Source organism: Chionomys nivalis, chromosome 22 (assembly GCF_950005125.1).
Source record: "Chionomys nivalis chromosome 22, mChiNiv1.1, whole genome shotgun sequence".
Taxonomy (NCBI): Eukaryota; Metazoa; Chordata; class Mammalia; order Rodentia; family Cricetidae; genus Chionomys; species Chionomys nivalis.
This window is the reverse complement of record NC_080107.1, coordinates 11,384,246-11,403,869: the sequence shown is the minus strand read 5'-3', so window position 1 is coordinate 11,403,869 and position 19,624 is coordinate 11,384,246. Positions and strand designations below refer to the sequence as shown.

General features: G+C 45.3%; 1 protein-coding gene across 3 annotated transcripts in view; it reads left to right on the top strand.

The window, feature by feature from the left end:
• The window catches only part of Itga6 (integrin subunit alpha 6), a 68,023-nt gene that overhangs the window by 40,056 nt on the left and 8,343 nt on the right, over positions 1-19,624 (top strand). For all 3 annotated transcript variants that reach the window (XM_057754998.1, XM_057754995.1, XM_057754997.1), the window contains 15 exons: positions 102-220; positions 5,574-5,672; positions 5,895-5,956; positions 9,926-10,086; positions 10,247-10,390; positions 11,400-11,515; positions 11,617-11,806; positions 11,899-11,982; positions 12,085-12,164; positions 12,320-12,397; positions 12,485-12,587; positions 13,802-13,975; positions 16,113-16,211; positions 16,306-16,416; positions 16,496-16,594. In XM_057754998.1, the coding sequence (XP_057610981.1) occupies positions 102-220; positions 5,574-5,672; positions 5,895-5,956; positions 9,926-10,086; positions 10,247-10,390; positions 11,400-11,515; positions 11,617-11,806; positions 11,899-11,982; positions 12,085-12,164; positions 12,320-12,397; positions 12,485-12,587; positions 13,802-13,975; positions 16,113-16,211; positions 16,306-16,416; positions 16,496-16,594 (1,719 nt within the window). The remainder of the gene's footprint in view (positions 1-101; positions 221-5,573; positions 5,673-5,894; positions 5,957-9,925; positions 10,087-10,246; positions 10,391-11,399; positions 11,516-11,616; positions 11,807-11,898; positions 11,983-12,084; positions 12,165-12,319; positions 12,398-12,484; positions 12,588-13,801; positions 13,976-16,112; positions 16,212-16,305; positions 16,417-16,495; positions 16,595-19,624) is intronic.

The window sequence follows — 19,624 nt, the reverse complement described above, 5'->3', positions numbered from 1 at the left end:
GCTGGGAAGTGCTCTCCACTGAGCTCCATTCCTAACCCAAAGTGCAGATGGCCAGCTCACTTAGTGGCCCCGTGTTTACGCTAATGCCCTGTGTGTTTCAGGTTCTCGAGGGCACCACACCTTACTTTGGCTATTCGATCGCTGGAAACATGGACCTGGATAGGAATTCCTACCCTGATGTTGCCGTCGGTTCCCTCTCAGACTCAGTAACGATATTCAGGTATGTTGCTATCTTTGACTCCTGTTAAGCAAGCTCCAAAATGATCTTACACTAATATTGTGACTTCTTGAGGCGAAGGATTGTATGAATTTTGAAGACTTTTCTTTTGATGGGTTATATGATAAAAATTGTGTAATCTTGCTAATGTTGAACTAATTTGGAGTAAAAATATGTCAGAATTAATAGAAGGTTTTGTCTCTTTCAAGCCTTTGTGAGAGACTTGGGTAGATGACTGAGGGTTTCATGGCACTCACCCAGCAGAACCAGCCATGTGTGGTGATCCTCCTGGAATCCCAGCCCAGGAAGGAATCCCGGAGCCAGCTAGCTAGTGAGACTACCTGCCGGTAGCTCTGGGTTTAGTCAAAGACCCTGCCTCCTTGAATGAGGTGGACGAGAGATCAGGGATTCTAAGGAGTCACTCAGAGTCAGCCGTGGTCCTCCACACGCATGAACACCAGCACGCACACACACGCACGCACGCACGTACGCACGCACGCACGTCATCCAACGCACACACATGAAAAGAAGCAAAATGGTATTTTGAAAACAACCTTCCCTCAGATGAAAAAGCGAAACACTTAAAGAAGAAAATCTCTTGTTATTTACCACATTTTCCCCGTTTTGTTTCAGTTGGTTTTACCTTCCACTCTTTAGCTCTGAAAGAAGGATTTTTATCTTGGTCCCATGTTCATACTATAAATACTTCATAATGCACAGTGCATTTATAACCTGCTTTGGTCCGTATGTGGTCTCAGGAGGCTTGTGCCTGCCACTCAGTACTTAGCTGCGGATAAAAGGGTTGGAGTTTTATCTAACCAGCTACCCTATTGTTGGTAGTTTTAAGTGCTTCTGTCCCTCCAACCCATGGTACAAAAAGTAGTGTGGTAAGCACTGTTGTATGGGTCGTTATTCCCTGACAGGAAGTTTCTGCTGCATGTCCTCCTGGTGTGTGCCCCACACCAGCTCCTTACACGGAATCTCTGAAAGTGGAGTTACTGTGTGCACCTAAAGACTTGATTCAAGTTCATGGAGAGACTGCCTCTCTCTGTGTGTGTGTCTCTCTCTGTCCTCTCTCACGTGCAAAAGGGGGGGGGGGTTGGGGTCTCCTTTCCCCGTGTCTCCAGCACTGCTGGCAGTCACTGTTTTAGAAAATTTGATTTTCAAATAGAAGATTCTTGGGGTTTTGTTGCTGTTGTTCTTACTGATAATGGTAATTCCTTTGTAGAAAATCAGGTTCCTAAATAGTCTCCAAATATCCCGATCTCCCTCAGAATAGCTTAACGGGTTTGAGTTTTAGGATCAGTAAAAGACCACAGGCATTGCCGTTCTCTGATCTGGTTTGTAAAAATTTCACGTCTCTCCAGGCATGGTGGTTCATGTCTGTAACCCCAGGACTTGGGAGGTTAAGGCCAACCCGATTTGCATAATAAATTCCAGGCCAACTAGAGCTACAAGTTTTTAAAATAGTATATAAAAATTAGGCCTGCTAGGGGGCTAGGTGGGTCAAGGCAGTTGCCACCCAGCCTGGCAACCAGAGGCCCATCCCTGGGTAGAAGAGAATCAACCCCATTAATTTGTCCTCTGGTCTCTACATGTGTGCCACAGTATGACTCAATAATAGCCTATTATGAACATGCTGAATTAATCCTTAAAATTTATGGGAAACGTAGATCATATCTTTAAAACAGTGTAATAGGGAACATTGTATACATCCCTATATGATGTTTTTAAAATAAAAAAGTTCATAGGGTACAGGCTAGCAAACATTTGCATTAATACATATATTTTCAGAAGGTTATATTACTTTATATTCATTGAAAGATTATTTTCTCACAGGCTTACCTGTATTAAATAGACAAATCTAAATTTTGATAGATAAGTAATCTTACCTTTTGATTTAATGTACATTTTTTTGAAAACGAACCATTTGAAAGCCAGGTATGGTGGCTCAAACTTTTTAATTTCAGCACTCAGGAGGCAGAGGCAGGTAGATATTTGTGAGTTTGAGGCCAGCCTGGTCTACATAGTGAATTCCAGAATAGTCAGGCCTATGTTGAGAGACCCTATCTCGAAAAAGAAAAGAGAAAGAAAATAAGCTATTTGGTTGATCAGTTTGGGGTTTTGTTGGTTGGTTTTTTATTTGTTTTGTTTCTGTGACAGGGCCTTGCTCTGTAACCCAGCCTGGCCCGACACTCAGAAGTCCTTCTGAGGCTTCGTCTGAAGTGCTTGGATTATAGCTGTGTGCCCCCACACCTGTTTGGGTTTTGTCTTGAGTTTTGTTTCCTTCTGTCTTTTAAATTATTTGGCTTTAGAGTCATTTTTATTTCTTAAAATGGCCCATAAGGTGCAGTGAAACTGTGTGCTTGGTCCTGCCATTGCCCTAGACCTTCAGAAGAGAGGCTGGTGTAGAGACGGCCTCTATGTCTGACCTTCAGTTGTCCTCCAGAGCCCCTGGGATGGAAGCCGTCGCAGGAGACTCTCACTGTTGTGACGTGTGCTCACATGTGCTGCCCAGGCTGGTCTTGAACTCCTCCACTCAAACAGTCCTCTGCCCTGAGCCTCCCAGACCTTTGAGTAGAGGTGCTTGCTCGCCATTTGCCTGGCTCCCAGGACATTTTTGAAGAGATGCTTTGATACAGTGAAAGAAAAATCATTTTCTGGTACAAGGGTTAGATCTCTGAAAGCCGTCTCACGCAGAAGTTAGTAACAGGGAGATAGCGAAGTAAGCGCAGAAGAGTGTCTGAGATGAGCTGTTGATGCGGCCGAAGGACGAAACTTACGAACTTACGTCAGGTGCCGGGCGGTGGTGGCGCACGCCTTTAATCCCAGCACTCGGGAGGTAGAGGCAGGCGGATCTCTGGGAGTTCGAGACCAGCCTGGTCTACAAGAGCTAGTTCCAGGACAGGAACCAAAAAGCTACGGAGAAACCCTGTCTCGAAAAATCCAAAAAAAAAAAAAAAAAAGAAACTTACGTCAGGTTAAGTTTACCAGATAATTGAGCATGTGGCAGAGCTCAGGGACTGGTGTCCCGTAAGTGCTGGTTCTTGCTCTTGGTTGCATGACATCCATTGCCTTCTGAGCCACCGCAGGGGGCCGCTGTGAGGCACAGTGACCCTCCCAGGTGGCACAGTCAGAGGTTTCTATAAACAGCGCCTTTGTATATCTTTCAGCTCCTTGGTGTTGAAAGTGGTTGGCCATCTGTAAAGGCTACAAACTTTCCATCAGAAGGGAATCGGGGGTTCTAGTTTGAGACACAGCTCTCGGGTATCAAGAAAGCTTGACTGCCCCTACTAAAATATCCGAAATTTTGTCTTTTAAATAAGTGGGTGCTATTTTAATGCCATGACTTTTCTGTTCTAAGTATGTCTTTAGATTTCACAATCTTGGTAACAAGAAAACCAACTCAGCATTATTTTACAGATGAGGAAAGTGAGGCCTGGACTCCAATTGTGCTGTTAAGGCTAGGTCCCAAGTCCTAGGTTTCCCCCTGAGTCATGATAGTCCTTCAGAGAAGCTAGTAAAAGACCAATTTAACCATGAGCAGATAAGCCAGTAAGTACTGCCTTGTGCATGGAAAGACATTTTCCTTCCTGCTCAATTCTGTGTATGTGTTATCTGCCGAAAAATGGAAATTCAAGCAGACAACAAATTCAAATGTTTTGAAATGTATATATTAACAAATTAATACTACAATATGTAAAGCCCCATATGGCAACTTATTTTAAAATACATAAATAAATACAAAAGATACAAATTTTTAACTTTGGGGGTATGTTGTCAAAACTCAAGTTAAAAATGTGTCTACTTAGTGTCCTAGAAATCCACAGCTGTCTAAATATACCTTAGAAACAGGATGATAAAACAGTAGGGGATGTGGGGATATTTGCCCTGATACTGGTGCCCACCTTCCCCATGGAGGGGCTTGTATTCTCGCCAACAACTAGTCGATTGGTTCCAGAAGGCTGAGCTTTGGAAGACAGTTTCCTATTAAAAGCTTGTTCTTCAAGATGCCAGTGTTTACCATAAGCTCCCCAAAGTACTGGCTGGATCCTCGTGGTCATGAAACTCTATACCCACTCTCCGTTCTGGAGGGGAGCAGCAGGGGTGAGAGGTGAGCCAGAATCGCCCCACCGTGCCTCCCCGCCCCCCAGCCCCTCTCCCAGCGCATAGCCACCATATACTGGTGTTCTTGTGGCTGTAACAGGCTCAGGCCAAAGGCCTCTGGTGTCTTCTTTGTCTGCCCCAGAGCCAGGGAACACATCAGGGAAGAAAAGATGTTTTCATGTAGTGAGCAGACCCAAAGGGTAGGACTTAGAATTTTTTACTTTTTACTTTTTTCTTTTGCTTTTTATTTATTTGTTTGTTTGTTTGTTTTTGTGGGCTTGGAGCACAGCAGCTGGGGAATGGTTAAGGATTCAAGTTTACAGAGATACTGTAGGGGGGAAAAAACCTTACTTTATTAAAGACATGTGTAGAGCAGACCAGTCTTGAGCTTACAGCAACCTCCCTGCCTCTGCTTCCTGAACACAATGCTTTGAAGGCACACGTTCGTAGACTCTGAAGCTCTGCTGCCGGGGATTTATTATAAGTAAGCTCGGCTACCAACATAGATTTCTGTGTGGTGTTGTCAGCATGGCTGCTGGTGATGACTGAGTGTACAGAGGCCATAACATTGTCACAGTTCAGCAGCACTACAGGTGGAGGGTAATGAATCATATTTCTGTGATAGGAGGAGGAGCCTTCCGAATGTTCAGGAATGAGACATACCTCCCCAGAGAACAGTTGACATAAAAAGCTAGTGTTTAGTGGAAACTGTATGTTTGACAGTAGATACTTGTAACAGAAACATAAAGAGATAACGTGTCTGAAAAGAACATACAAGATTACTTGGCTATGAGTATTTTGTAATGGAGAAAGTATTTGCTTGAAGATATTGTATGCAGTAAGTCTATTTTTTGTTTTTGTTTGTTTGTTTGTTTGAGGCAGGGTTTCACTGTGTAGCCCTGGCTGTCCTGGAGCTCTGTAGACTAGGCTGTCCTTGAACTCACAGAGATCAGCCTGCCTCTGCCTTCCGAGTGCTGGGATTAAAGGTGTGTGCCATCACTGCCCGGCAAGTCTGTTGGTTTTTAATATAGTACAATTTTAAATAGTGTGTAATTTAAGTGGCGTTAAGTTTCTACCCATTAGTTGTGTGCTTTGTTTGCACAGTGGAGGAAGAAGTTGTAGCTACACACATTCATTTTCCCGTGTTTAAAAAGCTGCTTTGGACTCCTGCAAATGCTGCCTACTGTGTGCATGACCTCAGTGCTCAAGATAGCAAAAGGCTTAGGTTTTCCATTCCTTTTGTCCTCAGATCCCGGCCAGTGATTAACATTCTGAAGACTGTCACAGTGACCCCTAACAGAATTGACCTGCGCCAGAAGTCCCTGTGTGGGTCACCTAGCGGGATATGGTGAGTTGGCTTTGTGATTCTGGGGGCAGTCTCGGTTCTCAGCTTTGTGATGATCCACTTGACCTGATGGGCCACAGGGAAGGCTAAGGGCGGGCTGGACAAAGGGACCCTGTTATTTACTCATCAGTGGGCAGTGAGGACCTTAGAGGGCTGGGGGACAGGGTGGGAGTTCTCCCCCACGACAATGCATCTTTTAAGAAATTTGTGTTTGATTTTATGCAGCCTCAAGGTTAAAGCCTGTTTCGAATATACTGCGAAACCCTCTGGTTATAATCCTTCAATATGTAAGTACCTCGTACTTTTAAAAAAACAAAGTTTTCTCTCTGCCAGGTTGAAAGTTTTGCATAAATAACAGGAAAACAAAACCGCAGTGTGGCTCGTAAATTCTTGTCTAGAGGACGAAGTTTATCCGTGGTCTCCCCTTTAATCAGGAGGGCACACTTGACTCCACTGGGATTTTCCAGAGCAGATGATTTGGGACAGGAAGACTTGGAAAATCACTTATCTCCTGTCACAACGGCTTCTTCCCGTTCCGTCTTTGAAAAGCACTGTGGAAAATTGCTTGTGCAGTTCTGAGGTGGTGGGTGGCCGTTGTGGAGCTGGCATGCTCTCTCGCTCGCTGGCCTGGTTAACTAGCTTCACACCCCCCCCCACACACACACACAGAGGCTCTGGCCCCATCCCCCAAGCCGTGCTCCCAGGTACAGGACCCTCTGAGCCCCTGAAGGCTCACCCAGAGGGCAGACACCTAACTGCTGCTCCTGGCTTCAGCTCAGCTCTGGTTGACATACAGCAAAGGACAGGTCCTTGCCCTTTAAAGTTTACTGTTCCTGTCTGTTCAAACAATGCCTCTAAGTCATTGTCTAGGGTTGTGACTCTGATGACAAAACCAGATGGAAGGCACTTTGCCTTTTAAATTGTTCTACTTCCTTTCTCTGGTACCCAAAGCAGGATTTCCGTGTGGGGTGTGTGTATGTGTGTGTGTGTGTGTGTGTGTGTATGTGTGTGTACATACTTAACTTGTTAAAATGAGTATGTGCACATGTGTATAAGTCTGTATGTATGTGTGTGTGGTGCCCAGAAGTCAGCTGCAGGCATTCTCCTTGGTTGCCCGCTTGAGATAGGTCTCTTGTTGAAAATGAAGCCCTTGGCTTTGGCAAGGCTGGCTTGGCTTTTCATGTGGATTCTTGGGATCCAAATTCTTGTCCTCAGGATTGTACAGCTAATGCTTTATTGACTGACTGAGCTATCTCTTCATGTCTCCACCTGTGGGATGGTAGGCGTATCACCACGCCTGGCTTGGCTTTTCAAATCAATCGTCTGGAGGTTGAGCTGGTCCCCATTCTCATGTGTGCATGGCACTTTACAAACTGAGCCATTTACCAAACCCCTTGTTGCATGTCTTTTATTTGTTGTTGTTTGCTTCTGTTTCTTTTTTTTTTTTAAATTTGGTTTCTCTGTGTAACCCTGGCTATCTGGCAACCTGGGTGGCCTCGAACTCACAGAGCTCCACCTGCCTCTGCCTTCCGGAGACCTGGGCGTGCGCCGCCACCGCAGCTATTGCATGGTTTCTAATAAAAGAAAGTACACACCGTCCTCACTGGGACACCAAGCCTTTTATCTGTATTTGTAATGACTTCAAGAAATGAAAGTAGACTGGATTCTTGAGCCTGGAGAAGAAATGCGAAGACGTTTGGCTCTGTCTGAATTATTTAAGGTAGATGTCAGGTGTCACAGGCTTTCTCCTTCCACCTGCTGCCTGAGTCAAGAGAATGCACCATGTATCTCCTTTGTAGTATGTGCCTCCTCCGTTACCCAAGTGTTTCTTGATGGCCTCCGATGGGGGCACCTCCTCACCTGGAAGAACTCTTTCATTGTTCATTCCTCTGCAGTACCCGGAACTTTAAAATGAAATAAAACGATTTCCACAAACCTGCTGAAGTTAATACGTTTAGACTTTAGACTCGTCTCCCTGTATCCCACAAGTGAGCTGGCTGTTTTAACCCAGCAGTCCTCATTTGCAGTGTTACGTACACACGGGTGTTTATAATTGGGCCTTAATGAGTCTTCTTGGCTTGCCCCTCCGAAGGCCAGCAGAGGTGACCTGCGAGGATTTTAAGATGATGTGAGTTGTCTGGAGGTTAGCATGGGTTTGGTAGATAAACGGTTTTAATGTACCCACACCCTCCTGTACTTTCTGCCATGAGGGGCACTCAGCACGGCAGCCTCCCTCTGCTCCACTGTGAAGCTAGCAGGTCACTGATAAATGGAAGATGTCAAAGCTGCAGAAGGCTAGCAGTGAGCGTTCCATTTGGCAGCTATGGCATTTAAGAATATTCCAGATGGACAGAGAAATTGCTATCGAAACTGTCAGTGCTCCTAAGTTCTGGTCTCGTGTCTCTGAATAACGACCATTTCCATGTAAAAGTTACATCACACCGTGTACATGTGCACATGCATTGCATCGTGCATCCAGCAGCATGGAGCTGGTTGCCCGTTCCATTTATCCGTCCTGCAGAATGTATGTCTCTCAAGTGTTGTGGTAGTTGCTAGGGATACAATGGTGAAAGAGGGTGATGCAGTCTTTGTCCTTAGTTCCTCTCTACCCTGTGGAAGACAGGCAGTGCCAGTGCAGTGGCCTCCAAGAGGCTCAGGAGGAACTAGCACAGGCAGTCTGGATAAAGTGATGTCTGGGTCAGGCTCTAAAGAGGGAATAAGAGGGTCAGAGCTGGGGAAGAGAGAGGAGAGGAAGAACAGAACCAGTGCTGAGGGTGAGGGGCAGTGAGACTTGTCTCTTAAGCCATTGTATAAAGCAGTCAGCTTTTGTGTTTTACTCAGGTAGGGCTATGGATACCTCTGTCCCTTGCTGTATGGTTCTGAACCTCCTTCATTTACAAAGAAAACATTGAAACAAACATCCTCATGGCTAGGGGTGTAGGTAGCTCAGTTAGTACAGTGCTTGCCAAGTATGCAGAGTCCTGGTCTAGTCCCAGCGCTGTGTCGTCATAAAGTGCTGGTCCGATGATAGCACCGTATAGAACCAGGCGTGGTAGTGCATGCCTGTAATCTTAGCACTTGGGGAGTGGAGGCAGGGTGATCCATTCCGCTCATCTCTGCTTCATAGCCAGTTTCCAGCAACCTGGGCTACATGTAATCTGTCTCAAACAAGCCACAAACTCTCAAAAGTTCTTTCACCATCGCTTGAATAGTGGAATGTGAGGTGCTCGTTTTATGCATTTTCTGGAGTGGGGTTTTTCCCCTGTAGGCTGTTCTCTGACCCTCTGTACATGCTCCTGTGTTTGCTTTCCTCTGATGATCTCCCAGTGTGCTTAATGAATGTCAGTAATTTAAGAATTGGCCCATGAAAAGCATAGTTAGCAGCCTCATCCAGTGACCCAGTGAGGAATGTATTCCAGAGTCCAGAAGTGAGCTTCTGATGGTCCAGGTCCTGGCCGGCCTCCAAGCCGCATTAGCAGAGATAGTCCAGGCTGGAAACTTCCATATAAAAGCTGTTAGTTAGGCTGGCAAACTGGCTTCCAGCTACGGAGAGGAATGTCAGTCAAATTTATCTATCTTCTATCTGTCTGTCTGTCTGTCCTTCCGTCCGTCCGTCCGTCCATCTGTCCGTACATCCATCCGTCCACCCGGTGTTTCTGACAGACTCACACTGTAGTGGAAGCTAGCCCTGAATTCATGTCAGCTCTTCTTCCCGTTGCTCCCAAATGCTAGGGTCACAAGTCTCTCTCATCCTACTCCACCTTAAATGTGTGTAGCCCTTGCTTGTCCGCACTAAAATCCAAACACTGGTTCAGCTGCTGAGACTGCTTTCCCAGACACTTTGTTAAATAACAAAGACCCTAGATCATGAAGCACAGGCTGAAAGAGGCCTGAGGAGGCAAGAGCTTTGGGTATTTCCTGCTATCTTTAGTATTCTGTGAGTTCCTGAAATTCAGCCAGAAGCTGATTGATTCCTAGCTGCTGTAGAAGGTTCTAGCTTGTTCTCGAGCTCCCCCAGGTGGCCCAGTGAAAATATAACTTAAAATAGTAACAGCAGTGGGAAGAACAATTGGATTTAAAACTTCATAGTTCACCAGAAGGTCCCCTACCGGAAGTAATAAAAAGATGCAGAGGCAAAAGGGACAAAATGCTGTTGTGTGGACTTTAAAATACTGGAGAAGAACTCGTCCTGTTTGTGGCTCGGGGTGCTTAGATGCACTTTTTAAGTTAATCCAAGTTTGTTCATTTCAACCTAGCGATTTTGGGTATACTTGAAGCTGAAAAAGAAAGAAGAAAGTCTGGCTTGTCGTCACGAGTTCAGTTTCGAAACCAAGGTTCTGAGCCAAAGTATACTCAGGAGCTAACCCTGAACAGGCAGAAGCAGCGGGCGTGCATGGAGGAGACCCTCTGGCTGCAGGTGAGCAAGCGTGTGGCCTCGGTCGAAGAGGGTGGAACTTGGGCGTTGTTCACAACGCTTCGGTTTCTGAACTAGAGCCCGCTCATCAGAGCACTGCCGTCGTCTTGACGGTCTGTCTGCACTTTGGCCACACTCACCTGCATCACTTCTCGCCTTGCAGGAAAACATCAGAGACAAGCTGCGCCCCATCCCCATTACAGCTTCTGTGGAGATCCAGGAGCCCAGCTCTCGCCGGCGGGTCAATTCACTTCCTGAAGTTCTTCCCATCTTGAATTCGAATGAAGCCAAGACCGTCCAGACAGATGTGAGCCTTCCTGGCTTCTGGTTTACCAGTGTTTGCCATATCTTAATGCAGAACTAAGTGTCTCTGAAGGCAATAGAAACAGGAATTTGTTTTACAGGCCACTTACTTATGGCCAGGTGTGGTGGCATCATATATGCCTTTAATCCCAGCACCCAGGAGGCAGAGGCAGGAGGATCTCTGAGATCAAGGCCAGCCTGGTCTACACATCAAGTCCCAGGCAAACCAGCGTTCATGATGAGACCCTATCTAGGAAAAAAACAAGCTAACAAACAAAAATACTACTTATTTCTGCATTCATAATTGACCTATAAGATGGAATTTGGGGGTCAAGAGGTATTTGGGTTCACTGTTTTTGTCCCCTAGACCTTACTGAGAATATGATTAGCCAAACCTTTATCCTCCATCATTTCCTCCTATAGTTGACATACTTTTATTTTACTACCGAGAACAGCACAGTGTGAGAAATAGGTATTAATGAAACATTAAACTCTAGGAATAGCAATGCTTAGCAAAGCAAAAGAAGACTATTCACAATGACAAACTTTAGTGTCTAATGGAGCATAGGTCATTGCAGGAAGAAAATGAATATTCTGTAGCCTGCTGGATGTGTCATGTAAGTTGAGATCTGTATGCTGGGACACGGTGGAGAGTCTAGATGAGCCTAGAGAAGTATGACCGCTTGATCTGGAATCAGCGTCATTATTATTTTGTTTGATTGGTCTCTGTATAGCCCTGGCTGTCCTGGAACTCAATGTAGACCAGGCTGGCCTCAAACTCAGCAATCCGCTTGCCTCTGCCTCCCGAGGGCTGGGATGAGAAGCATGCACCACCGCCGCCCAGCTATTTATTATTACCTTGATTACTGTTTTGGTGCTGGGAATTCTATCCCACTGCCTTGACCTGGTCAAAGTGTCTTGATAGAGAACAGAGCAGGAGCCAGGTGTGTGACGGAGGAGGGAAGCGAACTGTGAAGACAGGAGCTTACCTCTCTGCCTTTGATTCCTTACAGGTGCACTTCTTGAAGGAGGGCTGTGGAGACGACAATGTCTGTAACAGCAACCTTAAGCTGGAGTATAAATTCTGTACCCGAGAAGGCAGTCACGACAAATTCTCTTACCTTCCAATGTAAGAATCGCGAGAAGTCACTCTGACCTCCAAGTAGTTGGCTAGAAAGGGAATTGCACGTGTGTTAAGATTCTCTTTTTCTTTCTTTCTTCTTTTAATAGTCAAAAAGGCATCCCGGAATTAGTTCTAAAAGATCAGAAGGATATAGCTCTGGAAATTACAGTGACCAACGGCCCTTCTGATCCAAGGAATCCCAGAAAAGATGGTGACGACGCTCACGAGGCCAAACTCGTCGCGACGTTCCCTGACACACTCACATACTCGGCGTACAGAGAACTGAGGGCTTTCCCTGTGAGTGTTTCTTGAGAACCCAGCAGGGAGGGAAAGAACAGGACCACTCAGCACATGAACAAACCGTGATCCCATGCCTTTTCTGCCCCTAGGAGAAGCAGCTGAGCTGTGTCGCCAACCAGAATGGCTCCCAAGCTGACTGTGAGCTCGGTAACCCTTTCAAGAGAAATTCCAGTGTAGGTGATGCCCCCCCCCACGCTCTGTCATACTGCGCTAAATACCGGTACTGTGCCCTGAGGCCTGGCCCTTGGTGATGGCTGTTTCTGTGTACCTTTTAGGTTACTTTTTACCTGATTTTAAGTACAACCGAGGTCACCTTTGACACCACAGATCTGGATATTAATCTGAAGTTGGAAACGTAAGAGTTACTTCAACCTTCCCATTTATACTTAATTTCATGAGAACCCTGGAGTCACTGAATTTAGCACTGATCCAACTCATAAAAGAGATGTAATTGTAATGAGAAAACTGACTATTTAAATAAAACCCCATTGTTTCCCCTTTCATTTTCAGAACAAGCAATCAAGATAATTTGGCTCCAATTACAGCAAAAGCAAAAGTGGTTATTGAACTGCTTTTATCGGTCTCCGGGTAAGTGTTGTATTTGGCATAACAAATCAATGTTTGAAAGAACCATTTATAATTCGCACTAAAATGGGTGTTTTTTTAATTTGACAGAGTCGCTAAACCTTCGCAGGTGTATTTTGGAGGTACAGTTGTCGGTGAGCAGGCTATGAAATCTGAAGATGAAGTAGGAAGCTTAATAGAGTATGAATTCAGGGTGAGTTGGAGCTGTCGGTCCAAGATGCAGTCTTGATATGTCGTTTTCATCAGTGACCAGTCACAGGCATCGTAAGGAAATGCTCAGTTGTACGTGATTGCCAGTTTTTAACAGTGAAAACTGAAAACTTTATTTCCCAAGTAGAGAGCAACTGTCACTCAGCAGAGACTTGGTTCAGAATCGATCTTTTTACCCTTATCATGGAACTGTAATGTGCATGTAGTGTAGACACAAAGTAATATTTTTTTCCTCAGAGTCTAGAAAACAGACTTGCATAATCTGTAGTCGACCTTATAGAGTGTATAGTTTGTTTCCCCTCCGTTAGGAAGTTATTTTCCCAATGCTCTCGCCAGGCTGAAAGACTGTTTCCATTCTTCCTTCCCTCAAGCCCAATCTGGGGGTGGTGACAGTAGACCTGGTATATGCCAGCCAAGAGGGCTCACTGCAGTGACTCTGGGTGCAGTTTAACAGACTTGAACATGGACTGTGACGTCTGCCTATGGTACATATGGATTTGGGTCTCAATGGTGCAAGCTGAAGTCCTGAAATTTTGAGCGTTGAGGCTAAAGCCTGAAAGGGCAAGAATGGGCTTTGCCTGAGTCCAGCACACTAAAGAGGCAAGTTCTCTCCAGAAATGCCGGCTGGTCTGAGCTCTGTGCGGCTAGTTGGATGAGGCTCCGGAGCTGTGCACCATAAAAACCCTGCAACCCTAATAATTCTCGGCCACGTTGTACAGAGTCACTCTGTTCCCAGTGCTTGCTCTGAGCTTCATGTGGTTCTCCGCAGTCTCCCTAAGTACAGATGGCTGAGACTGCTTCATTTTCAGAGTAGGGAGGTTTTCCAGAAGCATGATATGGGCTCTACGTGCCGAAGCAGAGGCTTTGTCATCTGCCGGGAAGGACGTTCATCGGTGCACCCAGGACTTCCCCTGTGCTGTTGGGAACATGTCATACCTCTGCTGTGGGTTTTATTACACATGGTAGTCCTGGATTGAGCTAGCAATCCTTTCTTTTTGACCTTTACTTTTTTCTTCTATTTTTTATGAGAAGAGTCTTTTAAGCCCAGCTATTTTGCACACCCTATTCCTGATCCGTTTTGGAGACTTACACTGTTGTTGTAGGTTATGCTGGGTATTTAGTCTATAGGCAGTAGGAACTGCTACTTAATTTTATCTTAAGGATTATATTGTAGCAAAATATGCTGTTTCCTGACAGGTGATTAATTTAGGTAAACCTCTGAAAAACCTTGGCACAGCGACTCTGAATATACAGTGGCCCAAGGAAATCAACAACGGCAAATGGTTGCTTTATCTGGTGAAAGTCGAATCCAAAGGTTTGGAGCAGATCATTTGCGAGCCACACGATGAAATAAACTTCCTGAAGCTGAAGGTACGTAGATGAGGTTCTTGCTGCCTCCCAGGTGTGAGCTGCTGACCTTCAAGGGGTAAACTTGACTGTGCACTGACATTGTGACTTTTCCTTTGGTTATTACAGTTTTCTCATCCATAACTGAGTAACTCAGTCTGGCTAAGGCATTTTTGCTGATGAATGACCTTTATGCCTCCTGAATGCTGCCATTACAGCATGTGCCACCATGTCTGGTCTATACTATGCAATGCCGGGGCTCACACCCAGGACTTCATGCATGCTAGGCAAGCCTTCTACCGATCCAGCTACATCCCCAGCCCTCTTTTTTTTTTCAGTTCCAAAGTACCTGGGTATCAATCATGGTTGTTCACATGCTCTTTGTCTCATCAACATTGAAAAACATGATGACCTGTTATCCTTACTCTATCCCTTTCCAACAATCCTAAATCCAAAATGCTCTAAAATCTTAAGCACATTTCTAATAAGGGATGTAGACAGTGACTGCATTTTAGTTTCCCCGGGCACCCAGACCGGAATAATCACACAGAAACTATATTAATTACAGCATTGTGTTGTAATACGAGCGGCGGGGCTGTGTCCCCGGCACCCAGCTGCCCACATGGCTAGCTTATGAACCAAAATAATTACACGGAAACTGTATTTTTTTAATCACTGCCTGGCCCATTAGTTCCAGCCTCTTATTGGCTAGCTCTTACATATTGATCTAACCCATTTTTAATATTCTGTGTAGTACCACGAGCTGGCTTACCAGGAAAGATCTTAACCTGCATCTGTCTGGAGTGGGAGAATCATGGCGACTCCCGACTCGGCTTCTTTCTCCCAGCATTTTGTTCTGTCTACTCTGCCTACCTAATTTTTTGTCCTATTAAAGGGGCCAAGGCAGTTTCTTTATTATTTAACCAATGAAACAACAGATAGAAAGATGACCCACCTCCATCAGCATTGCTTGGCCAATGACTTAGGTGTATTCTTACTTAGCACTTATATCTTAAATTAACCTATTTCTATTAATCTATGTATCACCATGAGGCTATGACCTACCAAGTAGGTTCCAGCGTCTGTCTCCTTTCTCAGCTACGTATCGACTCTTTGACTCCACCTTCTTTCTCTCTTTCTCTCTGTTCTGATTTCCCACCTGACTTTACTCTGCTAAGCCATTGACCCCAAACAGCTTTATTCATCAACCAATAAAGGTAATACTTATATAGAAGGCCATCCCATATCATCTCCCCTTTTCTGTCTAATTAGAAAGCACAGTCTTCATTTACAAAGGGAGACTCAACCTTTATAAGGAAGGCCTATGTTAAAAGTTTTTATCTGGCTTAGTCTTCAGTGCGTCTCTCTGAGTTGATAATACAAAGGGTCTTATGCTTCCTTTTTGTCCTTCCTGTCCTGTTATCATTCCTGTGTGCTGACTGTCTCCTGTGAGTTAGACACTGAGCTGGTGCTGGGATCAGTCTCTGGTCTCAGTCGACTAACAGTTTGATGCTGTGTGTTTGTAGTTCAGCGCAACACGAGAACACAGGAGGTAGCTTTTTCTTTCCCTAAGTTTCAGCATCACACTAGAAATAAACGACTTAAATAAGCAGACTTATGTGTTCATTGGTGAACCTAAAATAGCCATAACGTTGCTGGTTTTAGACTTTCTCTGCTTTGCGGCTGGGAAAGAAGATGTGATGGCTGATTATAGCCTTGGCAGAATTTGGGATCTCCGAGACACTACACACACCTTGAGGGATTAATTAGCCTCTGGCCAAACCTGTGAAGGATTATTTTGATAAATTTCTTGAGGTGGGAAGACCCACAGTAAAGGCAGGTGGCACCGGTCCCTGGGTTGGGGTCTATATAGGAAGGAGAAAGTGAGCTGAGCTGCGCACCAGCCCTCTTGACTGTGTGTGCCCTGTGACCAGCTGCCTTCAGCTCCTTAACTTCCTCGCCATGATGGACTGTAACCTGGAAATGAGAACCAGAATAAGCCCTGTAAGTTGCTGTGTCGGGGTGTGCTATCACAGGGCAAGAAGAGACGCTAAGACAGAGGGGGATATTAATTGACGGTGTAAATTTGGCTTTATTTGTGAGGCTTACGCAGCGAACAAGGACATTTACCTAAAGTGGGTCTGTTTTGGATGTCATTTAGGAGTCTCACAACTCAAGAAGGAAACGGGAGATTTCCGAAAAACAAATAGATGACAGCAGGAAGTTTTCTTTATTTTCTGAACGAAAATACCAGACCCTCGTGAGTATCTCTCTGGGCTGCGAGTGGGGTCTGTATAAACAAGAAACAGCTTCCCGGAGCTGTGGGTTCTCACCCCCACCCGTCTCCTCTCCAGAACTGCAGCGTCAACGTGAGGTGTGTGAACATCAAGTGTCCGCTGCGCGGGCTGGACAGCAAGGCCTCCCTCGTGCTGCGCTCCAGGCTGTGGAACAGTACATTTCTAGAGGTATGACTTTGCCCCCTGGAAGAACTGGCTACGCCAAGGACACCGACCACTTTCCTGACGCATCTCTCGTCTTCCACAGGAATATTCCAAGCTGAACTACTTGGACATTCTCGTGCGGGCCTCCATCGACGTGACAGCTGCCGCTCAGAATATTAAGCTGCCTCATGCGGGCACACAGGTGAGCTCTGGGTCCCCCAGAGTCGGAGCTGGCCTCGTCCGTTACACTGTTACACCGTGCCACAACCTGAGATCACCTTCTTTCCTGTTGTTCCTTAAAGGACAGTTTAGGTCTTGCCACACAAAGCTCTATTTTAATAGAATTGTTGAAGATAAAAAGTGACCCTGAGCCAGGCCTAGTAATGCAGGCTGTTGATGTGCTAACTACTCTGGAATCTGAAAGAAGGAGGTCACTGGTTTAGTCTGTCTGGATTTCAGAGTGAGTTTAAGGCCTGCCTGAGCGATCTAGTGAGGCCCTGCTCTGAAAGGAAAGGTTTGCTGCTGCACAAGGCCCTAGGTTCAATCCCAAGGTCAGCATACACACCAGGAAAAGGAAACCTAGATAGAGCCCTCCATTCAGCAGGGCAGTAGCCAAGATGAAAAGCCACAAGGGGAGACTAGCGTGCAGCCCGGTAGAAAATGAAGCCAGCCCACCCCTGATGCAGCAGCCATTCTCAGGATGCCTGTGCTGTGTGTGGCCGATGGCAGTTACTAAAAGAGATATTTCTCTATAAATCTGGAATGTCGATGTGAGCCAAGCATGGTGGGAGACTGAAGCAGGAGGATTGCTGCAAGTCTGAGGCCGACTGAGCTACATAGTAAGGCCCAGGTTAATATGGACCACAGTGAGACCCTATGTCAAAATCCCTGTGAATGAATGAATCCATCAATCTATCTGTCTAGAATTGAATTTTCTTTTTTTGTTTTTCGAGACAGGATTTCTCTGTAGCTTTGGAGCCTGTTCTGAAACTAACTCTTGTAGACCAGGTTGGCCTCGAACTCACAGAGATCCGCCTGCCTCTGCCTCCCTAGTGCTGGGATTAAAGGCGTCCGCCACCACCACTTGGCTTAGAGTTGAATTCTTTTAAATAAATCCCTGTAACAAGCATTGACCATGTACAGCCTTTACAAAGAGAGGAACTGTACTGTCTCCTTGGATACCTTCAGGAGGAAGGTTGTCTCCTCTTAACTGTCATGTGACCTGCCGGTGGGTCCGAGACCAGATCTCAAGTTCTCTTCTTTTTCTGAAAGGTGGTAGACCTGAGGGCCTGATAGCAAGTCTGACTGCTGGTCTCATCCAGACGCCTAATGGAGCTAGAGTCTCCACCTGTTCCTGCTTTGCTTAATCCTTTGTAGCTTGGCGGATGGCTTCTAGCCTGATATCTGGAGCCCATTTCTTTTGAAAGCGGAAGCGCCGCCTCCTATTTTCTGTGGTTTCTCTGATAGCTCAGACCTCATGCCAGCACTTTTCTTGAGTATCTGAAGGTGTAGGATTTCAGCCTGAAGACTGGAGCCTAATTTCAGTGTCAGGCTGGAGAGTCTTGATTCCCTCACTGTGGGCTACATTTTCATCTTCATCTCAGCTCCCCCTTTCTAGTCTGAAGATCATTTTCTTTGGCAGTAGAAGCAAAATACATTGTGCAATTCAGTCCTTAAAAAAAAAAAAAAAACAAACAAAACTCTAACCTCGCTTTTTTTTTTTTTTAAAAAAAAGAAAAGAGAGTAAGTAAAAGCCAGATAGTGGTGGCACATGCCCTTAATCCCAGCATTTGGGAGGCAGAGGCAGGTGGGTCTCTATGAGTTTGCGGCCAGCCTGGGCTACAGAGTGAGTTCCAGGACAAGGCTCCAAAACTACACAGAGAAACCCTGTCTCAAAAAACCAAAAAAAAAAAAAAAAGCAGCTAAGAAAAATTCATCTGTTTATTTATTGCCCAATTTCAAGAGTTTAGTGTTTGCCACTCAACAAGACACTTAAATTTAGACTGCATCAAAACAAGTGAAAACAGAAATCACACAATCGAGGTGAGATGACTGTATTTTGACATCAGTTCATTTAAATCTACGTGGCAAACCAGCACCTGTTAAAACACATGGATTCCTCACAAACACACACACGCTACAGTGCTGGAAGCGAAGCTGAGTAAAGTTTAGTATCAAGAATTTCTGATTAGTCCAGAAAAGAAGGGAATGTTATGTGTTTGCTCATATCTCATTTTAGTCCTAAGAGTCAGGCAGGTAACTATCCAAGTTTCTTGCCTGCTGAAGATAAATTATAATGGGTAGAAATAAGTACCCCGTTCTTTGGGGCAGTAAGATTTTTCTTTCTGTGGACTCTAAATGCAGAGAACTTAAGATATGTGTGCCTTTAGAAGACGACTCTTATGTGCAGAGCGCTTACCAGGTGGGTGGTGTCTTTGATCCTGGGTTTCATAAAAGGTGACGGCCCCTTTGCTGAGTGACTCATACTGCTGTTCAGTAAGAGTGGGCTTTATGACGCAGAGTAATTTGGGGCAGATGTTTTGGCCATTGGCAAGCTGCTGTGGTCTCTGCTGGTCACAGGTGATGCAATTGAAGGCACCTGTCGAGCCGGAGCCCTTTCTGCCTTTGGCACCTGATGAATGAGGACCTCTGGAAAGCAGCCACTTCCATGAAAATGCACGAAGTTTAATGACACAGAAAGGAAACACTTGTCTTAGGGATTGTAAAGCTCTATGGACATTCTACTGAGTTGTTAGAAATTGCGGAGGCAACTTTTTAAGTTTTGGAGTAGGCACTTGGTGGCAGCTGTTTGCAGCGATCACGTGCTTACAGTTTAGGCTTCTCATTGCTGCAGCATAAGCTCTGAACTACACCAGAAGAACCTAATCTGTCCGTACACATTCTTGTAGAGTATGGCGACAAGCCATTTCAGGAAATCGTATTGTTATGAGGGTCTTTAGTCTGATAGCCTAAGAAAAAGAATGAATGGCACCACCTGTCTGTGATGTAGCTCATCCCTATTTCACAGCGTCTTTGGACTCCAAGGCTTGGAGAATAATTGTACCTTGTGGAAAATTAACTAAAAGATAGTGCGATGTTTTCAAAAAGGACCTAGGTTGAAGGCTGGAAGTGGAACGTGGAGGTACAATGTTTACTACACATGCACAAGACTTGAGCCCAGCACAGCAAGATTAAAAAACAAACAAACAAAACAAATTGTGTAATTGTGGTG